The sequence below is a fragment of the Amphiura filiformis genome, chromosome 20 (assembly GCF_039555335.1).
Source record: "Amphiura filiformis chromosome 20, Afil_fr2py, whole genome shotgun sequence".
Taxonomy (NCBI): Eukaryota; Metazoa; Echinodermata; class Ophiuroidea; order Amphilepidida; family Amphiuridae; genus Amphiura; species Amphiura filiformis.
Genome location: NC_092647.1, coordinates 31,519,474 through 31,542,402, shown reverse-complemented (window position 1 = coordinate 31,542,402; position 22,929 = coordinate 31,519,474). Strand labels below are relative to the sequence as shown.

At 36.2% G+C, this 22,929-nt stretch overlaps 1 protein-coding gene across 1 annotated transcript; it reads left to right on the top strand.

Annotated features, from left to right (window-relative positions):
* The first annotated feature begins 3,866 nt into the window (after window positions 1-3,866).
* On the top strand, window positions 3,867-10,091 carry LOC140142275 (beta-1,4-galactosyltransferase 6-like). The gene is made up of 7 exons (XM_072164243.1): window positions 3,867-4,101; window positions 4,800-4,868; window positions 5,451-5,762; window positions 6,292-6,386; window positions 6,808-6,995; window positions 8,881-9,105; window positions 9,876-10,091. Exons 1-7 carry the CDS (start codon window positions 3,867-3,869, stop codon window positions 10,015-10,017), a joined length of 1,266 nt encoding a protein of 421 aa, XP_072020344.1. The 3' UTR covers window positions 10,018-10,091.
* Window positions 10,092-22,929: the final 12,838 nt, after the last annotated feature.

Here is a 22,929-nt window from a genome sequence, read left to right as displayed (position 1 = left end):
GAGCGGTCCGATACCAATATTTTCGGTCAAATCTCCATTCAATTAACACGGGGAGTTGGCTAGCTATGCCTTGCCCTCACTCATATTTTACAAAAGTGCGACCATTTCTGAACATCTAACCTAGCTGTAATTTTAGGTCATGTTAGAGAAATATATTTGCTAGAAGTTTTGGAGAATAAAATATTGGCTGGTTATTTTTCACACAGTGATGTTAACTAGGCAAGTGTCCATTCTCCCAACATACATCATTTGTTGAGGTCACACGTCAATGGTGAGAGCACTGTGTATTGTGTATAGGAAAACGGACAGTAACTGCAGTATGTTAAAATTAGATGGTTTCGAAAAACTGTTATATTTCAAGAAGTAGGCATTGTCAAAATTCAAAAAGTATCTGATAGCTGATTTATACATAAACCACAACTTAGTTGTTGTTGTGGGCATTAAAATACCCCAAAAAAGTTTCCAACGATACGTTTCTTTCAGGGACACCCTGTGGGACCACAATCATTATTAAAATGGTTGTTTAGACAAAACATTTCTTTTTGTAATAGCCCTTGTAATGAAAAAGGTATTTCGAGTTGCCAGGTCTAGATATTTGTGATATTTGCAATTGCCACTACTTCTTTCAAAACCTTTATCAAGAAAAATGCTTGATTCCAGGGCTGTCTGGGTTAGAATATAATTAGGGCTCTTGAAATAAAACAAGATAGCACAGGAATTACTGTTCTTAATGTCGTTAGCAACATTGACCGCCGTTTTATTGTGATGTCAGACACAAAAAAACGGCTCAGTAGTACATCTAAGAGTTGCTAAAATCACACCTGAATGGGCTCTGAACGGAACCCATCTGCCGTTAAATTGCAGATGAAGTATGTTATAAGAAACATCCACAGAACATTATTAGCTAAATAAGTTTGATATCAGTTTCCTTCTTTATACTTAAACATTTGGATTTGGATTTGGAAGATACCTTCTCTTAAATAACAGTATTGCGAACCACCAGCATACATAACTCGATGTAGAGAGTCTTTCCTATTCAGAGGAAATATTGCAATTACACACCTTATTGCCTTTTAACAATAACCATTGACACTAGCACATATCAGAGAAGATGTAAGAAAAGGATGGAGAACAGAATTATATCCTTGAGATAATCCCGTAGGTAATCCTGTTGCACCTATCATAGTCCTTTATTCTCAAGTGGTGGGTTAACCAACAATTAACAATGAGAGGAAATTCCTGAACCTAGTTCAGTTGGGGATGATTTGAAGTGACCGCCAATTATGACCATTTGATATTTAATACCAGCAATGTGAAAAAAAAAAAAAGAAATAATGTAGTGCCAAAATAATGTACCCTTTTACGGAAGGAGCAAAGTTTAACAAGTTATAACTCCGCTTCTGAAGTACGAATGTCAGCGGCGAATGTCAGGTTATTATTTCCCAGTCTTTAAAAAAAATTGCAGGCAGAGGTGGGAATCGATCTCGGTACCTCCAGGTTAAACAGCACTGTGGAAGACCAGTAAGCCAACTAAATATCTGTTGTGAGATGTGTGACATTAATCTTTGATATTGCTTAATGGAACAAATCGTGGAATTAAATCAGTAATAAAAGAAGTAGATTCTTATATAGCGGTCAAATTAGATAAAAGGGAAATATTTGTCCCTGCTCTAAAGAAAATATAGGTTAGAAAATTATCAAATAAATTTAAATTAAAAATTGAGATTTTATATTTCTTTCTTTTACGAGGCGGACAAACACTGACAAACACTGTATAAGCTAAAAATTCGACCCTTATCACTAGATCCTGTCATAGCTCAATGGTAAAGCATCAGACTGCTAATGTCAATATCGTTGGTTCGAGTCCACCTGCCAGCAATGGTTATATTTATGATTTTAATACTACGCTACAATTTGTTCAATTTTTTTCGTTTATTTATTTATTTATTTATTTATTTATTTATTTTTGTTTATTTATGTAAATAATTTGATATATTTGAAAGAGGTATTTGAGCAATTGAAATTTTGATTTTATAATCCTATGGGGTCATTTTGAACCCCCATCCCCACCCCTCCCAAATTGCCAAACGCACAAAACCTATGAGTTTGCATCATACATGTCATCATCATAAAAAAAAAAACATTCTATGTATACCTGACGCCGCCGGCAGCCTATATTAATTTACTAGTCAACATTTGCATAGGAACCGCATAGATTGGAGATTATATACGTATTTATTAGTAATAGACAAGTAATATATATATATCGTGTGTTTGCGATTTATTCCGTAATCAATAAGTATGATGAACAAACGCATTTCTGGCAGAAGCACTCACAGCGTAGTGGTATTCGATCTCGACTGTTAATTAAAAGGTTGTGGGTTCGAACCCTGGTAGAATTTTAATTGGAATAAATTTGTTTTTCTTTTGTTAAGTAAGAGGTAATAATTATGGCAATAAATCCGTCGTATAAAACTGAACACAGCTCAATCCAGCCTCATAGGCCTATATCATGTAAATGTATTATGTGATGCAAATGTTGACTAGGAAAAAAAATATCGCACGCCGGCAACTAGACTACTATACAAAAAAATAGTATCACATCTTTCCTGCTCAATCAATATATTATAATACTTGCAAATAGATCATAGTTTACTAATCTAATCCTGTAATATAGACCTGTTATATCACCTTTACATGGTTTGTTATGGTAGGGATTAGTGTCCGATCTCTGTAATGTAATGTAAATGAAGCATATTGATATGCAGGAAGAATCGATCAGGGTGCTATATATTAGGGAAAGATAAACACTATTCAAAATATCAATAGCCAAGAAGAAAGGGATGTAGAGATTTGTAATTGAGTCATGCATGATTTAACAGAAGGTTCTTTCCAAAACCCAAACGTAATGAAAAAATATACTAATACAAATATGTGTCATCCATGGAAATAATTTGGGAAAATTGTCAAATTTTGGTCAACCCCATCTAAATCTTAATTGGACAATCAAAAGTTGATCATTTAAATTTCATACAATACCCGTCATTTATAATGCTGCCACGGTATTTTGCCCAGGCACTACTATCACCATATTCAGGAAAGGGTGGGAATAAATGGAGGTCAAAAATTGAAATGTTGAGAGATGGTGTCAAGTGGGTTTCGGTTGGTAGATGTGTTGACGGTTTCGGTAGTGGTGGAGCAGGTGGTTCGGGAACCTACTTGATCGACCTGTTTAATCACTAGTTGATTGCTTTCACTGATTGAATAATAACATTAATGATTGGTTATAATAATTGATTGGTTTCTTTAACGACTAATTGATATATTGGTTGGTTGATTGCTGTGGCGGGTTGATTAAATGATTGATTGATCAAATGATTGATTGATCAAATGATTGATTGATCAAATGATTGATTGAGCAAATGATTGATTGAGTGATTGATTGATTGATTGATTGATTGATTGTTTGTGGCGGTTTAATTAATTAACTGATTAATTATTGATTGATTGATTGGTTAATGAGTTCGAAATTGGGATGTTTCCATATGTGTTCTTAATTAAATCTGGACTCTACAAAAATAATTTGCGGGTTTGTACGGACATCCTGTAGTTTTTGTATACTTTTAGTATTTGTACAGTTGTATAAAAGAAACAATAACTACACACAAATTAGCACCAACATATGGCACCTCTCTCATGGCAGAAAACAAAATGTTTATTCAAGTTAGATTTCGACTGACCATAGTTTATTGAACACTGATATTCTACTGAAAATAATATAAATTTGTACTGTTAGCGTATATGAATCATCTGAATAGATATCTCTCTATATTTTTATTACGTCGGCATTTTATACTTGGTTAAAAATGGTTCGACAAATAAAATTATTTATAAAGCTTCTTGTAATTATAGTATTTGCCGGATTATTAGGAGGTGTCGGGATATACCTCAAGACAATAATCAAGAAACATACAGGTGCAAAAACCCAGCAGGAAATTTCAGCTCTGCTGCAAAAATCTACTAAAATTCTTCATAACGTGAATGATGCTCTTTTGGAGACGACTCTAGATGCAGTAGTACCAAGGTTTCGTAAAGACAAAGGTGAGTTTGTTATTATCAGTACCAGAGTTTCAAACAGAAAAAGGTGAGTTTCTTATTATCAGTACCAGAGTTTCGAACAGACAAAGACGAGTTTCTTATTATCAGTTATGGGACATACTCTAGATGCAGTAATACCAGTACCAGAGTTTCGAACAGAAATGGCGAGTTTGTTATTATAAGTTATGGGAGCTGTAGAAGCTGTAATACAAGTACTAGATTTTCGAAAAGACAAATGTGAGTTTCTTATTATCAGTTATGGGGCAGACTCTAGAAGCTGTTATACCAGTACCAGAGTTTCGAACAGCTAGACAAGGATGAGTTTCTTATTATCTGTTATTGGACTTGCTTTGAATTTTCTCCTTAACTGAGCATATTTATCAAATTTGGACGTCACAGATGGAGTCGTCAAGTGTTTTCTATTCTATAAATATGTATATACTTCTATATGCTTTGGACAATTATTAGCACGTTTTCATAATTCGAGGATTAAGATCAATCTTTTAAATTTAAATTCTTATCTCCTAGTGTCATATTTGTATCAACGAAATCATCTGTATAATACCTGTATAATTCTTTGTACTTACATTCATTACGTTTAAGCCTTCTTTAGCGATCCTAGTATAATATTGATAACACAAAAGTTCTGCACAGGTAAAAGTAAACTGAACAGGGTTTCTTTCCTGTGTTTGTTTCTACAGATATTCGACCCAAAGCTGTGTGGCTTAACACTTTGTCTGTGTGTCCAGAAAACGACATTCCAGGTCTAGGTGGGTCTTTTATTACGTTGATTTTTAAAAACTGATCAAGATACCATTGTCATACCAGCTTGAAACAAAACACCGAAAAACAGCAACAAAGACAAGAACAAGAATAATAAAATGCTGCTGAATATCTAGATATATCTTGTTGTCTCTGAGCCACATTTCAAAATTGGGCTATTACAGTTGAAATCCATACCTTCATTAATAAGAGACATGACCTTTATCATTCGCACGGGTGGTGTGAATTTCAAATAAATTAGTGACCCCAAAAGAAATTTACACCCCCTGTATATGAGATTAAGGTCGTGTCTTCCATAGAGGATAGGCCTATGGATCTCAGCAAAACGTTGATGACGGCTTCTCCCTTGGCATGAATATCAACATAGTGGTGATATTTTTGGAACAAATAAATCCTTCAAACGATATTATTATAACAACTCGTCATGTGACACTCATCAAGATCAATAACATCAGTTTGAAAAAGGCTTAGCGACCGCAAGCCGAAAGCTCACGTAAGTGAACATTTTTGTTGTGAGAATAGTCATAAATTCATAAATATAAACGATATTTTTCTGCTTCTTTTTTTAGTTCACGAAAAAAAAGTAAATTTAAGCGAGGTCTCTTTACATCAAATTGAAGAAATGTTATTTGGAGACAGACTCAAGCATGTTAAACGACTGGTAGAAAAGACTAACAATCGCATCAACCAAACTCTTTTCTCTGCGAGCACGTCTTTTGTGTCGTGTAACAATGCTACAAGTAAAGACCAATGCGGAAACAAGTATTACAGGGATTACTTGTCATCCAGTCGGATGTTGGTAAACGACTATGTGTATACACCTGGAGGAATTTGGACACCAAAGGACTGTGTGCCGAGATGGAAGGTAGGATGTGGTGGCAGTACCACCAACAAGGAGGGGTAAGGTGGTTCATTACCCCCGAGTCCGGGAACTTAGCGGGCTCATAATTTTTTTTAAACCTCAATGGACAGGAAATTGTATGATAAAACACACGATGATTGCAAAATTGTCAGAGTAAGAGGCAAACAAAACAAAACAATGATAAAATCTAAAACACTAAAATAAAATCTTTTGAACTAACTTTTTCCGGAAAATGTCCTTCTGAATCTTCAAAATGGAACTTTATGCAAAGATGGACATTTGTCTACCTTTGGGCGGACAATTGTCTACCTCAACACATCATAGAGGAATTTTGTCGATAAAAATAATTTTGATAGATTTTATTTTAGAGTTTTAGATTATTTTGTATTCGGCATAATAAGAGCAAAGGTGTAGAAAGAACACGGGAAAGAAGAATAAATAAAGAGATGGGGAGAGTAACATGAACTTCAACTTCAATTCCACATTGAAAATGTTTGTTTCAAAGTATACCCTTTAATTCCATTTTTTATCGCATGATTGTTCCACAGGTGGCTGTTGTGTTCATCTACCAATTATTATCCGAGAGCTGACATTCATGTTGCAACGTCAAAAGCTCGAGTTTGGCTTTTATGTTTCCGAACAGGTTAGTACTTAGTTATTTTTCATTAAATGTGCTTTGGTCTTAGTCAACTATTTTGTGTGTCCTATATTACAAACATTTGTAAATTTACTGATCTATTAAAAATAAAATCTCACTCAAAACAATAGCTTGGAGTTTCTTCGCAGAAGAAACTATCACACCACCTCCAAAGCCTTATGCTAATGCATTAAATAAACAACAAATCCCGGGATTATTATGTTTTGTAACTATTTTGAAATTATAAACCCATTACAATTTTAATAACACGTGATCGTGACCGATCTAATCAGACCAAAAGCAGCAATTATTAATTTGAGATCCCAGTATAAAAACACAAAATAAATTAAATTGTTGAACTGCATTATTAAATAAAACTGTGCATATAATAACCCAAATTTGGCACATTTATTATGCTCTTTCACAGGCAAACGATCTCAATTTCAACAAGGCTATGCTAATGAACGTAGGTTTTCTGGAGGCGCTGAATTTCTCTAATTGGGATTGTTTCATTGTCCATGACGTGGATCATGTTCCTCTTAGTGATTATAACTATTATGGCTGCAGTGGTATGCCAAGACATTTCTTGAGTGGAGCAGATCGCTGGAATTATACGTAAGGGTTAATAAAAAAGTGGGTAATGGTGAATCCAATGGACAAGGACACAAAACACATCAAGGATCAATAAATGATACGAGAGGATACCTTGAATATGAAAAACAGGAAAGAAAAAAGCAAGGTACACCAACCTGATGTGGGGAAACAAGTAAAAAATGCAGACTAGACAGTATGCAGGGGGACAAAAACAGCAAATGTAGGCATAAGAAGTAGGCAAAGTTCGATGGCCAAAAATTGCCAGTACCAAGGCAAGTTCACTACCTATGAAGGCAAGTGAACTTGCCTTCAGAGAGTAGGAAAAAGTGGGTAATGGTGAATCCAATGGACAAGGACACAAAACACATCAAGGATCAATAAATGATACGAGAGGATACCTTGAATATGAAAAACAGGAAAGAAAGAAGCAAGGTACACCAACCTGATGTGGGGAAACAAGTAAAAAATGCAGACTAGACAGTATGCAGGGGGACAAAAACAGCAAATGTAGGCATAAGAAGTAGGCAAAGTTCGATGGCCAAAAATTGCCAGTACCAAGGCAAGTTCACTACCTATGAAGGCAAGTGAACTTGCCTTCAGAGAGTAAACACACAACTTTATATTTTGCTCTGAGCTTGTTGTCGTGTTTACAACCGAGTTCTATTTGAACTTGCCTTCAATTTTTGACTTGAATTTGTTTTTAAACTACAGCATGTAGTTTTCGCTGTTTGATTTTATATATATTATTTTTTTGTCTGTTTGGTTTTGTTTAACTGCAGTGATTTTAAACACTTCCAGTGTACTTTAAAACTGTTTTCCTGACACTTTTGTGGGCTCTGGAATTATCAATTTTTGGCCATCGAACTTTGCCTGTTTTTGTGCCTACTCTGGTTGTTTGGTTAAGTGTGTCTGTTTATATTGCACTCGTTCTAGTGAACTTTTGCATTTCATTGATCCTTGCTGTGTTTGTACTATCGAACTTTGCCTACTTCTTATGCCTACATTTGCTGTTTTTGCCCCCCCCCGACATCAAGTTGGTGTACCTTGCTTTTTTCTTTCCTAAGGGTTAATAATTATCTTTTATAGTGAGGCTGAACAAGAAAGTTTATTAAAACTCACAATGGCCTGCTCTCAAACAAATGAGCATTGACAAAATAACTTTCTCAGATATTCCAGATTAAAAATCCTGATTGATACCCTTTAAGGTTAGCAACTATTTTAAACTGTTGCGATATGGTAGTTCACAGCATCTAGCGAACGCTAGTAAGCTATGGCAAAAATTGCATTTGTCATTTTATAGCGAGCATGTAAAAGAATTCAAATATCACAGATATATTTTTGTAGGTCTTGTGATTCTTGAGTAAAAAGGGCTGAAACAACAACACTTTTGTCAAACGTACATAACTCATTAAAAACAATAAATCAAGTACGTTTTGCAATAATGTTTCAATAATGTATTGAATTTGTCAATAATATATTGATGTAGATGATGAAAATCGATTTTCTTTGGGCTGCTTCGACCAACAATACCTAGTCTACCCTTAACACCATACCAATCATGTAAGGATGGCTCCTTGCCTCTTTGGTCGCCGTTTTGGTCTTTCAAAATCAACATTTCCTCTAGATTAAAATTCGTTCTCTGTTGAGTATTTTCATGTTTCATGACTGTATTTTCTATAGAGCATTATATGCTCATTTTATGGGAGCAGGTCATTAAGAGTTAAGACTTTCTGGTTCTCACCCTTGAAATATTTCAATAATACAGTAAGCAAAAGAATTAAGGTCCCAGTTATGTTCACCCCTGTATATCCTAGAGAATTTGGGTACATCACAGAGTTAATGTAAATTGAAAAAATATTTTTACCAATTTACTATTATCATTGTGTTTTGTATTTTTATGTTTTAGAATTTTGTACGAAGATTTTTTTGGTGGTATATTTGGATTCACAACGAGTCAAGTATTCCTGATTAATGGTTTTCCTAATGTTTACTGGGGCTGGGGCGGTGAAGACGACGAGATTCGTATGCGCGTTAAAGAAACTAAATTACAAATTACACGTGTTAACGGCCCAACGGGATACTATAATTGTATTGAACATCATCATAATAGTGCTCCAAAGATACCAGAACGGTAAGTTATTACTGCCTCAGTAAGTAGCTTAGTTTTACACAAAGCGATAAAGGGACTTCTTATTTTCTATACAATGGCAACAGAGATTTAAAGTAAGCTGTATCGGATAGAATGTGCACCCAAAATAAGCTCATAAGAAACATTTCAGGCTTCACAAAGAAGTTTTTATTGACGGGGGCACCGAAATGAAGCGTAATTCTATGCATGGTGGGTAAAGGTGTCCACTTCTTCTCTAAGCCATGCAAACAACGTGTCAAAAGGGTATCTACTCCCCATTCCAGAAAAATACAGCACTAATTTTTTGGGATTAAAAATATTATCAAGTTCTGCCAAATGAAACATAGCTCAATCCTAATCATTCATTTAAACCTAACTGCAGATAAAAGAAAAAGTTCACTTTTTAACCTATTTCTTGAAAAAAGAGCAAAAAATTATGAATTTTCGGCATGTTTTCTGACAATCAAGTCACATAAATCACAGACTCGGAACAAGTCTGAACATTCAATCTTAAGCATAAGCCGACATTTTGTTCTAATAATGAAACATGTCTTTTTTCCAAAAAATAGAATGCATAAACTGAAATTAGTCTTAGTAGAAGTTTTTGGGCTTGATTGTCACAGCATACGAAAAACACCCTAAAACGCATGTGTTTGGCCCTTATTTCCAAAAAATTGGCCAAATATTAAAATTTGACTTTTATTGCTAGTTTCATCCCTTCCTTCCTTCCTTACTTACTTACTTACTTACTTACTTACTTTTTTTCGTTATAGGAAACACCTGTTAGCGACTTTCAAACAACGACTCCATATTGGCGGTTTGAATAATCTAGAGTACAGGCAGCCAACAATCACACTAAACGTGCTCTACACAAATATTTCAGTTGGTATCCAAAAAGTCAAAGTTAGTCTTTAAACCGGATATCGTTTGGATTGAAATGGCTTATTTTTGAAGAGCAGCAAGAAAGACAATAATGATCTTTAAAAGAACTCATCACTCGCTATAGGAAGATGGGTGAATACGATAAATAAATTATTGAAAAATAACACTTTGGTGTTTTGCAAAACTTGCTTGATTTATTGTTATTAATGAGTTATGTATGTTTTTACAAAAATGTTGTTATTTCAGCCCCTTTAAACATAACTCATGAACCACAGGACCTATGAAAGTATATATGTGATATTTGAATGCTTCTACACACTCGCTATGAAATGATCAATGCACGTTTTGCAAGATGCTGTGAACTACCAAATTGCAACAGTTTAAAATAGTTGCTTAAGTGTACTTGGTACATCATACATATATACGATTCATCGCGTCACAATGGTTCTGTTTTAGAATGCAGAGTATTTATTTTAATAAACCTTTTAAAGTTTATGAAAACTGAAGACTGAAAAGACAGGATCTCATTTTGGTCGGGGGGTCATTATATCAGAGGGCAATTTCACGAAAGGTCATCAGTTCTAATCTACCTCCAGATTATGGTAACATTGCAAAATTTTGCGTGTTTTGCGCGCATGTTCACTGGTCCAACTTTATTTTCTGAAATTATATATTACACGTGACCGGCGATAGTGCGCCAAGAGGGTGTGCGTTGGAAGGCCACGCTTTCCATCCCCAAAATGTGTGTTTACATGACGCATTTGAATCACGTGGTATACTTGTGGTTGCATTTGATTGGTGCATTGAGATTGTTTGTTGTTTGTTCGGTAAATAGGGTTAAGAAAAATAGCATTTTCAATTTCAAAGCTGAAGGAGTTCTTTCTGCACGTTGCGAGTTAAGGCAATTATGTGTGATTTGCATAAAGACTAGATTCATATTTTTAAATATGAATCTATTCTTTATGCAAATCACACATATTTAAAAATATTTGTTTTCACTGATCACATTATCCCCTTTTAATTTCGAGCCAAACAAACGAGGCATTACGAAGATAATGGTGATTTCATTCCGGCGCCTACAATGCGTGTACTACGCTCGCCAATCGTATTACATGTAATACTACACGGAACATCGCACTCGACGTATGTACACATAAGCTGACATCCACGGGACATGTTAGCTATTGAATATATTAATACAAAACCCACCCAAGTCCATACGTTGGCCAAATTGAGTTAAGCATGGGAAATTGTTGCTATGCATAGGCTTGTTATATGTATGAAAGAACCAGTCAAATTCATCATATGTGTCTATTGAGCATGTGAGAAATAGTATGTATAAAGGAACCACACAATTCCGTAATATGAGTCTTGTAACACATTGATTGAAATCCAGTATGTATAAAAGTCCACTTGTAACATATTCATTGCTGGAGAGTGACTTTTAAAAAAAAAAAAAAGGGTTTAATAAAGGAACGTGTGTGGTTTATATTACATGGCAGAATGCTTATCAACATTATACATACCTGTGTGCTTTATTTTGTATTATCTTACTAGTGGTAATCTCATTCCAACGTTGTTGTCTTTGTATATGATTCAAAAAACCACCCAAGTCCAACATTTAAAACGAACCCGACAAAGTCACTGAAATGCTAATCGTTATACTTTATACAGTTTAACGGGTTGTGTCAATATAAATCGACTTTCGAAAAGTTTTTTGATACATTCATTGATTTCTCAAAAAGTAAAAATCGCAGTTTAACAAATAACGGTTCAAATGAAAGCCATTATTGGGGGCTAATTGTTGTATCACTATGATAGGCCTGACACCAATATAAACACTTGTTTCGGTGACCCAGATTCATGGTCATTTCTGCTCACGCACTTTTTTACAGATGGCCTGGAATTTCATATTTCGGTTTCAGCGATTGCCCGAAAAAGGTGGTATGTTTTTGAAAAGCGTTTCCGCTTGGAATGTAGATAGTTATTGTTGCTATTACTCTTCGCGATTTTAATTTATGCCCTCTTTAGCCGACAATTTTCAATGCATTTTACACAATAGATACGTCGCTTGCATAAATACCGCTATTTTTAACGGTATCGTTTTTGTTAACCAACATAACATCCAAAAGAGTTCTCAAGACTTTGATGAGACCATAGATACCAAATCGGACTACATGTGATGAACAGATTTTACACTAGAATCAAATGAACCAGCGTAGGCCCTCTCAAAATGTACTTTTTTTAAATATCGCGTTGTGATAAAAATGACTGCCTTTTCCTTGTTTTTTATAACAAGGAAAAGCTTTACTTACCTCAAACTTCAAACGTAGTGCTGTCTCAGTGTCCGTTACTGGTTAGTATTATTCCGATTAAGCGATTTTCATGATTTAGGCCTACTTAGCCTACATTTGAGCAACTATTTGCCCACACCGTGTACGAATATATTCCAAATATGGCGCTGCATTCAGTATCACACTAACGACAAGGTTATACTAAGATGTGTAAGACTTTCTGACACTATATTCACGGTTGTTCTAATGGCTATTCAAACTTATGACAAATTTGGCTGGTTTGCGTTGTTCCATACCATTTCACCTAGTATTGGTACCAGCCGGTTTGTGCTCCTCCGTCACTAACGGTGACGGAGGAGCACAAACCGGCTGGTACCGAGACTACATTTCACCCTGATGTGAAAGTGACGTCACATCCGGGGTCACGTCAGTATAAAGCTGGTTTCCACAGAGGAGTAAGATATCTTACTCCTCTGTGCTGGTTTCATACTACCATGCCGGTTGCAATGAGCGGCGTGGCGCACGCGCATTGCAGACAAACGGACACAATCAAGACTTGTCATTGGTTGAAACCTTAGATTATTAATACACAGATTGGAATTTTCTATGCCTGTGCCCTCTAAGCGTACTCGAATTCAGCTGACGCCGGTACAGCGTACAGACCTGGCGACATCGCTTATCTTACGCGAGAAGTTTCTTTTGTGTACGCTCGCGCTGTTTGCGCTATTTTTGAGTTTTCTCACGCGGTACCTGACTTCACAACGCGTTGACATCACTGCCACATCGGGGTGAAAAATGGTATAGGTAATAGATGACTATGAAACCTCAAACTCGCCCCTCGATAAAGGTTGGCAATTGAAGCAGGCCTCAGTTTAGCGAACTTTGTCTAGTTTAATGCGATGCGAGTGCAAGCGCCGCTCAGACTGTGAAGGTTTCTGGATACCGAATATGGATACTGGATACCGAATATGGGTTTAGATTAGGCCTATATTATGTCCTCTAGGCCATATAATTTATTTTTGGAAAGGAAAGTCTAATCTCGGAGCCTAATCAATTGAGAAGGGACTGGATTTTGTCAAAAAAAAAAAAAAATTAATACTTAATGCCTCGCGATTTTTTTTTGATATCCAGCCATAGTATTTTAATTGATTAAACTGAACATAAAGCTATATCTTTACTAGCTTCATGCACTAATTTGCAGACCCGCCCGGCCTTCTACATGTAGTGAGTACCACATTAGATTGTGTTTACAAGAAATAATAAGCGCTGCCTCCTCGAAATTTCTTATGCCATCAGCTTTGATGATTAAATATTATTTACAACTCGGCACCTGTGTTCAAGGCCTTTCTTTTATCTATTGACCTCAAAAGAAAGGATTAGAATGATCAGAATGCCGTCCCTGACCCTTTTCCACACATTAATAATGAGTCGGTAAGGGAACGTGCTACCGTTATACTTCAATGAGTACGTATGGCTACTACGCAGTTCAATGGCCTTATTGTGATCTGGCGGGAGTTTTAAAAGCACGGTCCCTGACTGCGTGGGCATATTTCCGGACAAGGAACAATAGAGACCAATTGCCTGGCAATGACGTCACATGTAATCCCAGTCTATAGTATGATTAGAACATTATAGGCTGGTGGTCACTTATAGTACGATCAGTACGAAAAGTCCAATGCGATTATTAATGTATTTTCTAAAATTAAAAGAACCACTTTTTAGCGGGAATTTTTGTAAGTTACACAGCTGAAGTTGTGAAAGGGTTGAAAGACTACAATATTACGGCTTAAACAAGAATTTCTTTGTTTGGTCGTTATTCCTATAGACTCATCCCTTAATCCACTCATTTCCACGTAAAACTTACCATATTGACCAGGTAAATCTAACTTAAGGAATTAAAATGATACACGAGTTTTTCTCTCAAAATCACTTCCCATGGACTTGGGTGGGTTTTGTATTCATGTATTCAATTACTCGATCGGTGAACTCTGAATAAGACCGGGTCTCCCCGGTTTTAATATAAAAAGTTATATTATTAAAGCACTTCAGGCTTAGAAGTCTTTTACGTGGTATTTTAGTATACCACTGGGTATTATAATTATACAAAAAGTAGAAATCCGGATAACTGTACTTCATGAGGTGTTTTTTTTTATTTATGCATAAATAGTACACTATTTGCCTGGATTTTTTTGCGCAATTTTACAGAAAGCCCTGGCATTTTTGTGTAACTTGTATACCATTATTTTATTGCCATGTCGTTTTACAGTACGCCCTGACAAAAGGTAAAAAGCAAAAACAGCAGATGTTGAACGCATCTTTATCCGGGTGTTGGCTTTGTGAGCTTTTATGTTGTACACAATAATATTTTTCAAAGCGATTGTTTGCTAGCAATTGGCGCACGTGTTGCCTTTGTATCCGTAACCATGGTAATGGTTCTGCTCTTCTCTTTTGGTTCTGCGTTTGACTTTCGTTATTGATGTACTTCAAGAATCATTTGTATCTGACATATATCCTAGCTCAAATTTTGAAATAACTTTTGTAATGTGCAAAATTACACTTCCTCCGTAACTATCAGTGTATATTAGATTCTTATATCAACCAATACTGCATATTTGCATATGTGTATCTTCAAGTCAGTGCATATTTTACAGTCCCCTAAAACTAAAAAACTGTACGTATGTTATAAACCATTTATAGTGTGTCTCGTCTCAAATTGAGAGTACTACGACCATGTTGGATCTTGTAGTGGCAGATTCGAATCCGTACGTTTAGTATGCGGTTGTGTCGCCAGGTTACGGTCAAATCTCCATTCTACGCATATCTCCTCGAGTTAGATTCGCGCGCGTGATTTTGCTTTGTCACTAAGAAATTCAACATCATGGCGTTCTCTCCATTTGAGACGAGACAGACTATAAGTAGCCTATCTTTTCCGTTTTAGTATCACCCAATGTCGAATAAACAGAAAGTCATCCATGCAAGATTTCAGTTTAATATGTTGAACATAAATCCCCCGGACAACTCCCCGGGGGTACTCATATAGTGCCAATCCAATGGGTAGCTTTTCCACGAAAATTCCTAAGAAATATTTTGAAGAAAAAATCCTTCGACAAGAGCCTCCCTTTTAAATTTTCCGTGCTATATATATGTGTGAAAATGATGGTGCTTTTACTATTTTCAAGCTCAAATCCTTAGATATGGGTCCTTATTTCCTGAAAATTCTTAGATTTGGGCCCCTATTTTCGTTAAAATTACCATTAATAATAATAATAATAATAAAACGGCATTTATCCACGCTTTCTGATTACTGAGATTCCTCAAAGCGCGCCACGGGTTGAATGTTGCCAAGCCCCAAAGGGCAGCGCAAGTTGACCTCAATGCCGAGTGTGACAGATAACAGGCCCGGGCTGATCCCCTGCTCTTTACGAAAAGGCCTGCAACTTTTACATGTCCAGATATTGCTCTTCTGGTACATGGGACCACCATTTTACGTGACACTCTCCGAACCACGGAATGCTATGCACCCACGTCCCAAAGAAATGTTTAAATATTCCAAAAATTATTTGTGAAAGTAGATCTACAGAATTTAATATTAGCGTTCCGCGGGAATCGATTCTCTAGGTCAATTATTGTTCATTCTTTGGTTCTCTGGTTCTGGTTGGTAGGAGTTCAGTGGGAAGGAGTGTCGTGCACCTTCGGAAATCAATTTCTAATTGACATCTCTAGATCAGAAAAAAATCACAAAGTGTCCTAAGGAATTAATTCCATATAACATTGCTAAGATCTTGATAAAAAGTATTTCTCTTGTTGTAACGATTTTGTAAAAGTATAGTTCGATCTTTATGGGAAGCGAAATTCATAACGTCATAAATGTAAGCGATGTGTTTAATCTACGACAACACTGTTTTGGATAAAATAAAACGTATTGGAAAGTTGAATCGTTTACCGATAACATGGTGATAATAGGAATTAAGTCAAATTAGATGTATGGTTACACCATTTTAGATTTGGAGGGATGCCAACAGACAGCAGTTCACTGGCCGTTCAGCCCAAATCACCCAACAGTCTATACGTATATAGAATTGCATTATTCATACGCAGTGGTAATAAAATGAAAGTAAATTAAATTAAATTTTTTCAGATTCAGATTCAGATTTATTTGTTTTCATCTCCAACATACATATTCACAATAATAATAATAATAATGAATAATAATAATTGTATTATTGATAGTATTATTGATAGTAATAATAAAGAAATATTTATGATATGATTTCAAAAGAATATCATATGGAAGAGACGGGGATGCCAGCCTAGAACGCATAGCGTGAGTCAGGTGGCACCCCGTTGTTTACAAAAGACTAATAACATACAATATACAAAGAGAACAAAGGTGTTATACAATCACTAAATAAATATACCATGGATTATGCTTTATAACAAATCTTATTAGCATAAGATACATTTTGAAAATAGACAATCTATAGGTACCCATGAGTATAATTTTATTGATTATAAGTAAAAATGAAATTATGAACGGGGTTGTATAATAGAAAAATTAGGGTGCAAGTGGGGTGGGGCAGCACATCAGAAGATAATAATAAAAATGATCTAGATTAAAGAAACGTCCTTGTTGATGGTGTCACTAGAGTTGTATTGAGCAATAATATGTTTCTTAAGGGATTTTTTGAATGAAACACTACTTGTTTATTTTCGCTTACCGGGAGCGCTTTCGAGGAACTTCCTCGCCATCAGCCGATGTTGTTGGCTCTGATGTATTTCTTGGAAAATGTTATCGGTAATTCGCGAACCACAGTAAGGGCCTCGTTTACCGGTATGGAGGAAAAATGAGCTGACACGTCGAAAAACACAATAGACTTTTCCGACTTCGGTGACGTCATCGAATGTGATGTCGCCTGATCAGGTTGGTTCTAGTCGTTTCCAAGAAATACATCAGAGCCAACAACATCGGCGGATGACGAGGAAGTTCCTCGAAAGCGCTCCCGGTAAGGCGACAAAAAAGGAAAACCCTGTTCTACGGGCCCGACCGACCCAAATTTTGAACAGTTTGGTAAAACAAATTTCCTGTACAAATGAATGTCGACCCGAATTTCGGAGACTTTTTTGTATTTTCTCAAATTGCAAATTATTTACAGATTTTGGTTATTTTTTGGGCCATTTCCAAAAAACAAAAACAACAACAAAAAATAATACAAAAATAAACAAGTAATATTGAAGTTTAATTTATTTTACCTTCATATACGTACTATATACGTCTATGCGTACTTCAAACTTCTCTCCCAGGTCTGATCAGTGAAGTATCTCGTGTTAATAAAGAGAAGAAAAGAAATGTGGTCCATTTCATCAACACTTGAGTTAATTTTCTTAAACCAGCTTCCTGTTTAATGGCTTAAACTCACTCCAAATTAACGGCATTTAAACTTTGTTATTTAAAAACATTTTAATGAATCAATCTTGAAATCGAAACAATTATTGCTCACAAACAAATTGGACCCACTCTTCAACACTTCAACACTTATTTCATAATGAAATCTATTCCCCACATGATGCAGTGTCATTTATATACATTGCCCACATCTTAAATACAAAATCCTTGTCTCGAAATCCATGCAATGTCAAAACCTCCCCATTTCGCAGAGAACACGTATCTTGTTTACCCCATTTTCCAAGTTTAAAACCTTTATTATGTAGCATTGTCATGCCGAGTTTACCCCCAACGATACCTTGGTATGCATCATCGACAGATATAAGAGTAGTGTTCAATGCTTGTTGGTATAAATCTGGTATTATGTCTGTCGTTAGGACATAACTTCCTCCTGACGGATAGGGAGGATACATTATTCCCTTTAAATCTTTTTCAGACACATAATACCGTGACTTTTTATATCTTAATATTGGTGACCCATGTTGTATTGATCCCAGGCACGACTTCTGGATCATTTTATCCTTAGAATTCAAAACATTTATTAGTTTCATCACCTTGTAGAAGAGAAGAAAGACGTCATCGTCGCCCTTATAGTAATATTTTGCATGTCTGCAGTTCTCGGCAACCCACTTCCAGCCTGTGATTAATTTTGATGTTAAATTTCTGAATGAGTCGCTAAAGCTATACTGAATTATGTCATTGTATTGGGCATCCTCATTATCTATCTCCTGCTGTTCTTTCGTGTCTTTTGTTAGTCCTAATACAAACAAAACCTTGACTTTTTTACCCATAATTACTTTTTGTGATCCCCAAGTTTTTCGAATAGCAATTCGCCTATTAAAGTTTCGTGTACCTGAATGTATGAGTGCTATAAAGTAGAGATCCTCAGGCTCGCCAAACACTGCTGTAACAGGCGTCTGGATGGTCGTGCACCAAATTCGTGATTTGCTGAAAGTATTTTTCATTTAAGAGTGGTTTTTGCATACTTGGATGATGTGTGGCGCAGGCTTGAACTGCCGAAGCATTTTTAAAAATTGTTCTGGGTCGAAAGCTGATAACATATGGTGAACTACAAAAGTCACCTTTAAGTTCGTCGTCCATAAAACCATCTCGATGTATTGTTGTCCAATTGTAACGCTGTGCGATAACACCAATGAAGATAGCTGGGGAAGGAATTAAAGTCATATTCCAGGAAGCTTGAAATATTCTTTCAGTTGCTTTCCTTGTAAGCACAAGTCCAGCTTCTACCGAGCAGAATGGGCTGTATGAAATTTTGGAGAATACGGTGACGAGGTTCCCTTGCAACATTTCAGCATTTTCGTGTTTCACCTCATGTAGCAGCACAATGAGTCGTTCGTATGATACAAAAAGTTTGTCATCGCCGTAAAAAAATAAACTTTGCACGGGAGCCTTTAAAGTGTAACCACGTTACACCCATCAGGAATTTTAAAGTTGAATTCACATTAGTGTCTAGAAATTGTCCTTGAACTACATCTCCATATATTTGACTCTCCTGTATCACCATGTCTCGAATCTTTCTGGAATTTGTGCCTTCCGTAGTAGGTAGTCCGAGAACAAACACCAAACAAATATTCGATGTTACAGCCTTGGAAAATCTCTCTTCTGCGATTAGAGATTTCCGAACAGCCATTCTGGATTCAAATGATTCTGGTGAGGAAGCAATAACTGACACCAAAAACAATGTGTCTTTTTGACACAGCGGTAGTGGTATAACTGTATCTAAATGCGGAGAGAAAAGAACTTCATTCACCTTTTGAAGACTTTTTGTAGTCTTTCGCAGCGGATCTGAAATCGTGTGCTGGGTTTTGACGCCGACTTGTGATACGTCGCATGTAGTGGCCGTAAGAATTAGCTCGATGTAAAATGTGCACGTGCTTAATATGGCAATAACTGCTATGATGATCAGCACATTTTTTGCAAATCGTTTTCCCCCAAACATTTTGAGATGGGTAGATTGCCAAAGGAATGAATGCATTCGTAAAGACAGAGAGCTGCGAAAATCTGCTCAGTTGATTAATTGACGGGCAAAGTACGGATTGGTTTTTAATTCTATTTTGACTAGCGTATGATGGTGCTGTTCTTGTGTATGGTTAACGATACTATGGTATAACAAAACATACATAGTACACTATCCAAAACTGTTTCAGACTAGAATGAATTATTTCCATCAGCTGTGATTCTGTAGACAATCAATGAACGTATCATAAAATTCACAATAAGCCTGACTTCTAAACAATGACATAAATTCACTATCTACATAGAGTCTGCTCAATGGCATACGCAAAAGGGTGGGACGGGGTTAAACCACACCCCTACTTATTTCAGTCAGGAAAATATTCAGTCGGGGAAAATTAAAAGTTGGTTAGTGGTCATTTGGGCAAAATAGGAAACTGGAGACCTTTGTTTGAAGTCTGTAAAAATTAAGCTTTGTTTTACAAAAACAGACTGAATCAAATGTTAGTTGAATACAGGGTGTCCCAGAAAAATATTATCGAGTGAATAAAATTTAACGTAAGTCGAGAAATAGACATCAGAATCAAAAACTTTAATTTGATTCGGTTGACTGGTTCCGGAGAAATGAACGATTGCATAATGCGTGCATCAATGCAGTTCATTCCAAGTTTGATAAACAGGCGCTTTTTTCATACTCGCTCACCGCTTCCTAAAGCTTGTGTATCTCATTAACTTTAGTCTACATTACCTATTTAAATCCGATGTCATTCATGCTTTCACTGAAGATGAATAACAGTTTGTCCGAGAAAACTTTGATTTCTGCAATTATTGGAAGCTCTCCAACTTTACTTCTTTAGGTTGTGCAAATCCGGGGTGCAAATATACTTTACAAGAATGACAATAATCAAGTGTTTACAGCTTTACGTGTGATTTTTGATACCACACAACATTAATGTTGAAGTTTTACAAGATTTTAACTTTACATTACAATTTCTTGGAAACATTCCGAAAACATTAATGTGTGTGTGAATTTTTAAGCCAGCTGGAATTCTTTATGTAGTAAATCTTTATGCAACATTTATATCAACATTAACGAAAAAAGATATTTACAAATACCGAGCATCATCTTACATGCATGCTTTCATTTTCAATATCGTGCAGGTTTTCAAATTTGAACAAAACCTAATTAAATGTTTTGCAAGAAACAGGGTGTTTAAAAAGAACAAAAACGATTTCATAGAACAAAATATGAGGCAAAATCTTTCCAATTTGACAGTCATTGTTACGTTTTGTACCGACGTCTATGGGGCAGCATTAGCTATAGCGGCGAATGTCAGGTTTTTCGAAAGTATTGGGTTTTTGGAGGGTTGTTGTTGGAAACTTAGATTTGCTATGGATAGACTTAGGGTTAAAGAAGCTGCTGCCCAAAAATCCTGAGAAAAATATTTAATTTGTGGCTAAAATTAAATGTTTTCGTCATATTTTTGTAACATATAACATTTTCAGAAAAAATAACACTGGATAATGATAAATGATACCTCAACATATTTTTTAATTTTAAATTTTCTCAAATTAGTGATAAACGCTCTTTAAAATGGTAAAATAACCCCCTCCACACTTATAATAATTGATAAAGTTTTGCTCATTTGACTGCATCTCTAAAGCGTGTGTAGCAATGATAAATAACAAAGCCGTTGTCCAGACTGAAACGCCTTGAAAATGTCATAGGAGCAATCTCGTTTAAAAATACACCAGAGTATTTACATGTCCTCTAACTCTTCTGTGAGTACATTCACATATTTATCAACACATTGACAGGGATCTACACGAAGGGATAAGCATCCTAGACTGCTGCCCTCATTCGGAATATGTATCCTAGGTCTAGACAATAGGCGGATTAGCGGCCATTTTGTCTTCGACATGATTTTATTCACGTGTCCTTATACTTTAGTATACAAATATAAGTTAACAGGTTTACAATATTAAAATTATATTTTGAATATACAATATATTCTGTAGTAAATCGATCAAATGACGGTGATTGTTCAGGTATTATATGCTTGATAAAATTAAACTGTCTGACCAGCTAGTATTCTCTTCCGCCGTCAGTGTGATTCCAGACACACCACGCACAGTGTCATCGGCCCGATATCTTCATGGCAGAAAATGCCATGGTAGGTTGAATCCACAGCCACGAATTCGCTACTTGCACGGTTCCGCCATTATGCACTATGTGCGGGAGAGCCTCGAACTGGCAGCATACATGAATGGGAATTGAACTAGTCATAACGTTCTGTGTAAGGTTACATAATTCTGCCAGTTCGAGGCTCTCCCCGCACATAGTGCATAATGGCGGAACCGTGCAAGTAGCGAATGGCCATTGTATTCCCACCTGTTTAATAGTATAGTGGGCTGAAGGACATCCGACTAAGGCTAATGACATTAGCCTGTGACTGACCTCTGTACGGTCAGCGAGCATACATTCGCCATTGTCATATGCTTATAGACTGTCTCTACGATAGTCTCCTACACAGCCAGTTTGTGTCAGTCGGTCTGACACTCGTCGATCCTGTATGTTCGTGATAGCCACATATAGTCTGGCCTGAGGCTACCTCCACGAGGTTCTACGCTGCGCTATTTAAAATCTTGAATTTTGGTCACTTTTTCAGCTCAAGACGCAAGCTACTCTCTCAAAGCGCAAACTAACGACTATCATATCTGTTCAACACGTATTTTCAAGTGTATGAGACCACATCTGGTTTCTTGAGAAAAAATCATTTACGGGAGATATTCATCATTTTCCAACCCGGTATCCGAAGATTTTCGTCTGATATCAAAATCGTGCATAGCAATTCACGTGTATCGATCCCGTGTATTTATTTTAATATCTCTGCTGCATCAAATAATTATTAGCCAGGCGATGTCGGTGTGCCACGTACCGTGTTCCGAAGGTGGAGGAGACTAAAGCTATATTGACGAACACGCATGCGTTAAAAATGATGTAGCCTAGGTCGAACAATAGCGTGACGTAGTTTCCGGCATTGTTCCTATGCACTTTCACCCTCCTGATATTGACGAGGTTTCATATTTTTGGGCCTTGTCTATGGTGTAGAAAATACCGTTCAAAAGTTGGCATTTTAACTTCGCTACTTCGAAGGTTCCGTGTTCAAAATTGATGTTGTTTAATGATGCTCTAGCGATCAAACAATATTAAAAAATGATATTTCAAACAAT

What these genes read in the sequence shown, in the direction of transcription:
- LOC140142275 (XM_072164243.1), top strand. Translation starts at nt 3,867, where the DNA reads ATGGTTCGACAAATAAAATTATTTATAAAGCTTCTTGTAATTATAGTA. An exon ending in GAAGGTAGGATGTGGTGGCA is followed by an intron (nt 5,763 to 6,291) that starts GTACCACCAACA and finishes ATTGTTCCACAG; the next exon opens with GTGGCTGTTGTGTTCATCTA. An exon ending in GCAGATCGCTGGAATTATAC is followed by an intron (nt 6,996 to 8,880) that starts GTAAGGGTTAAT and finishes TTTATGTTTTAG; the next exon opens with AATTTTGTACGAAGATTTTT.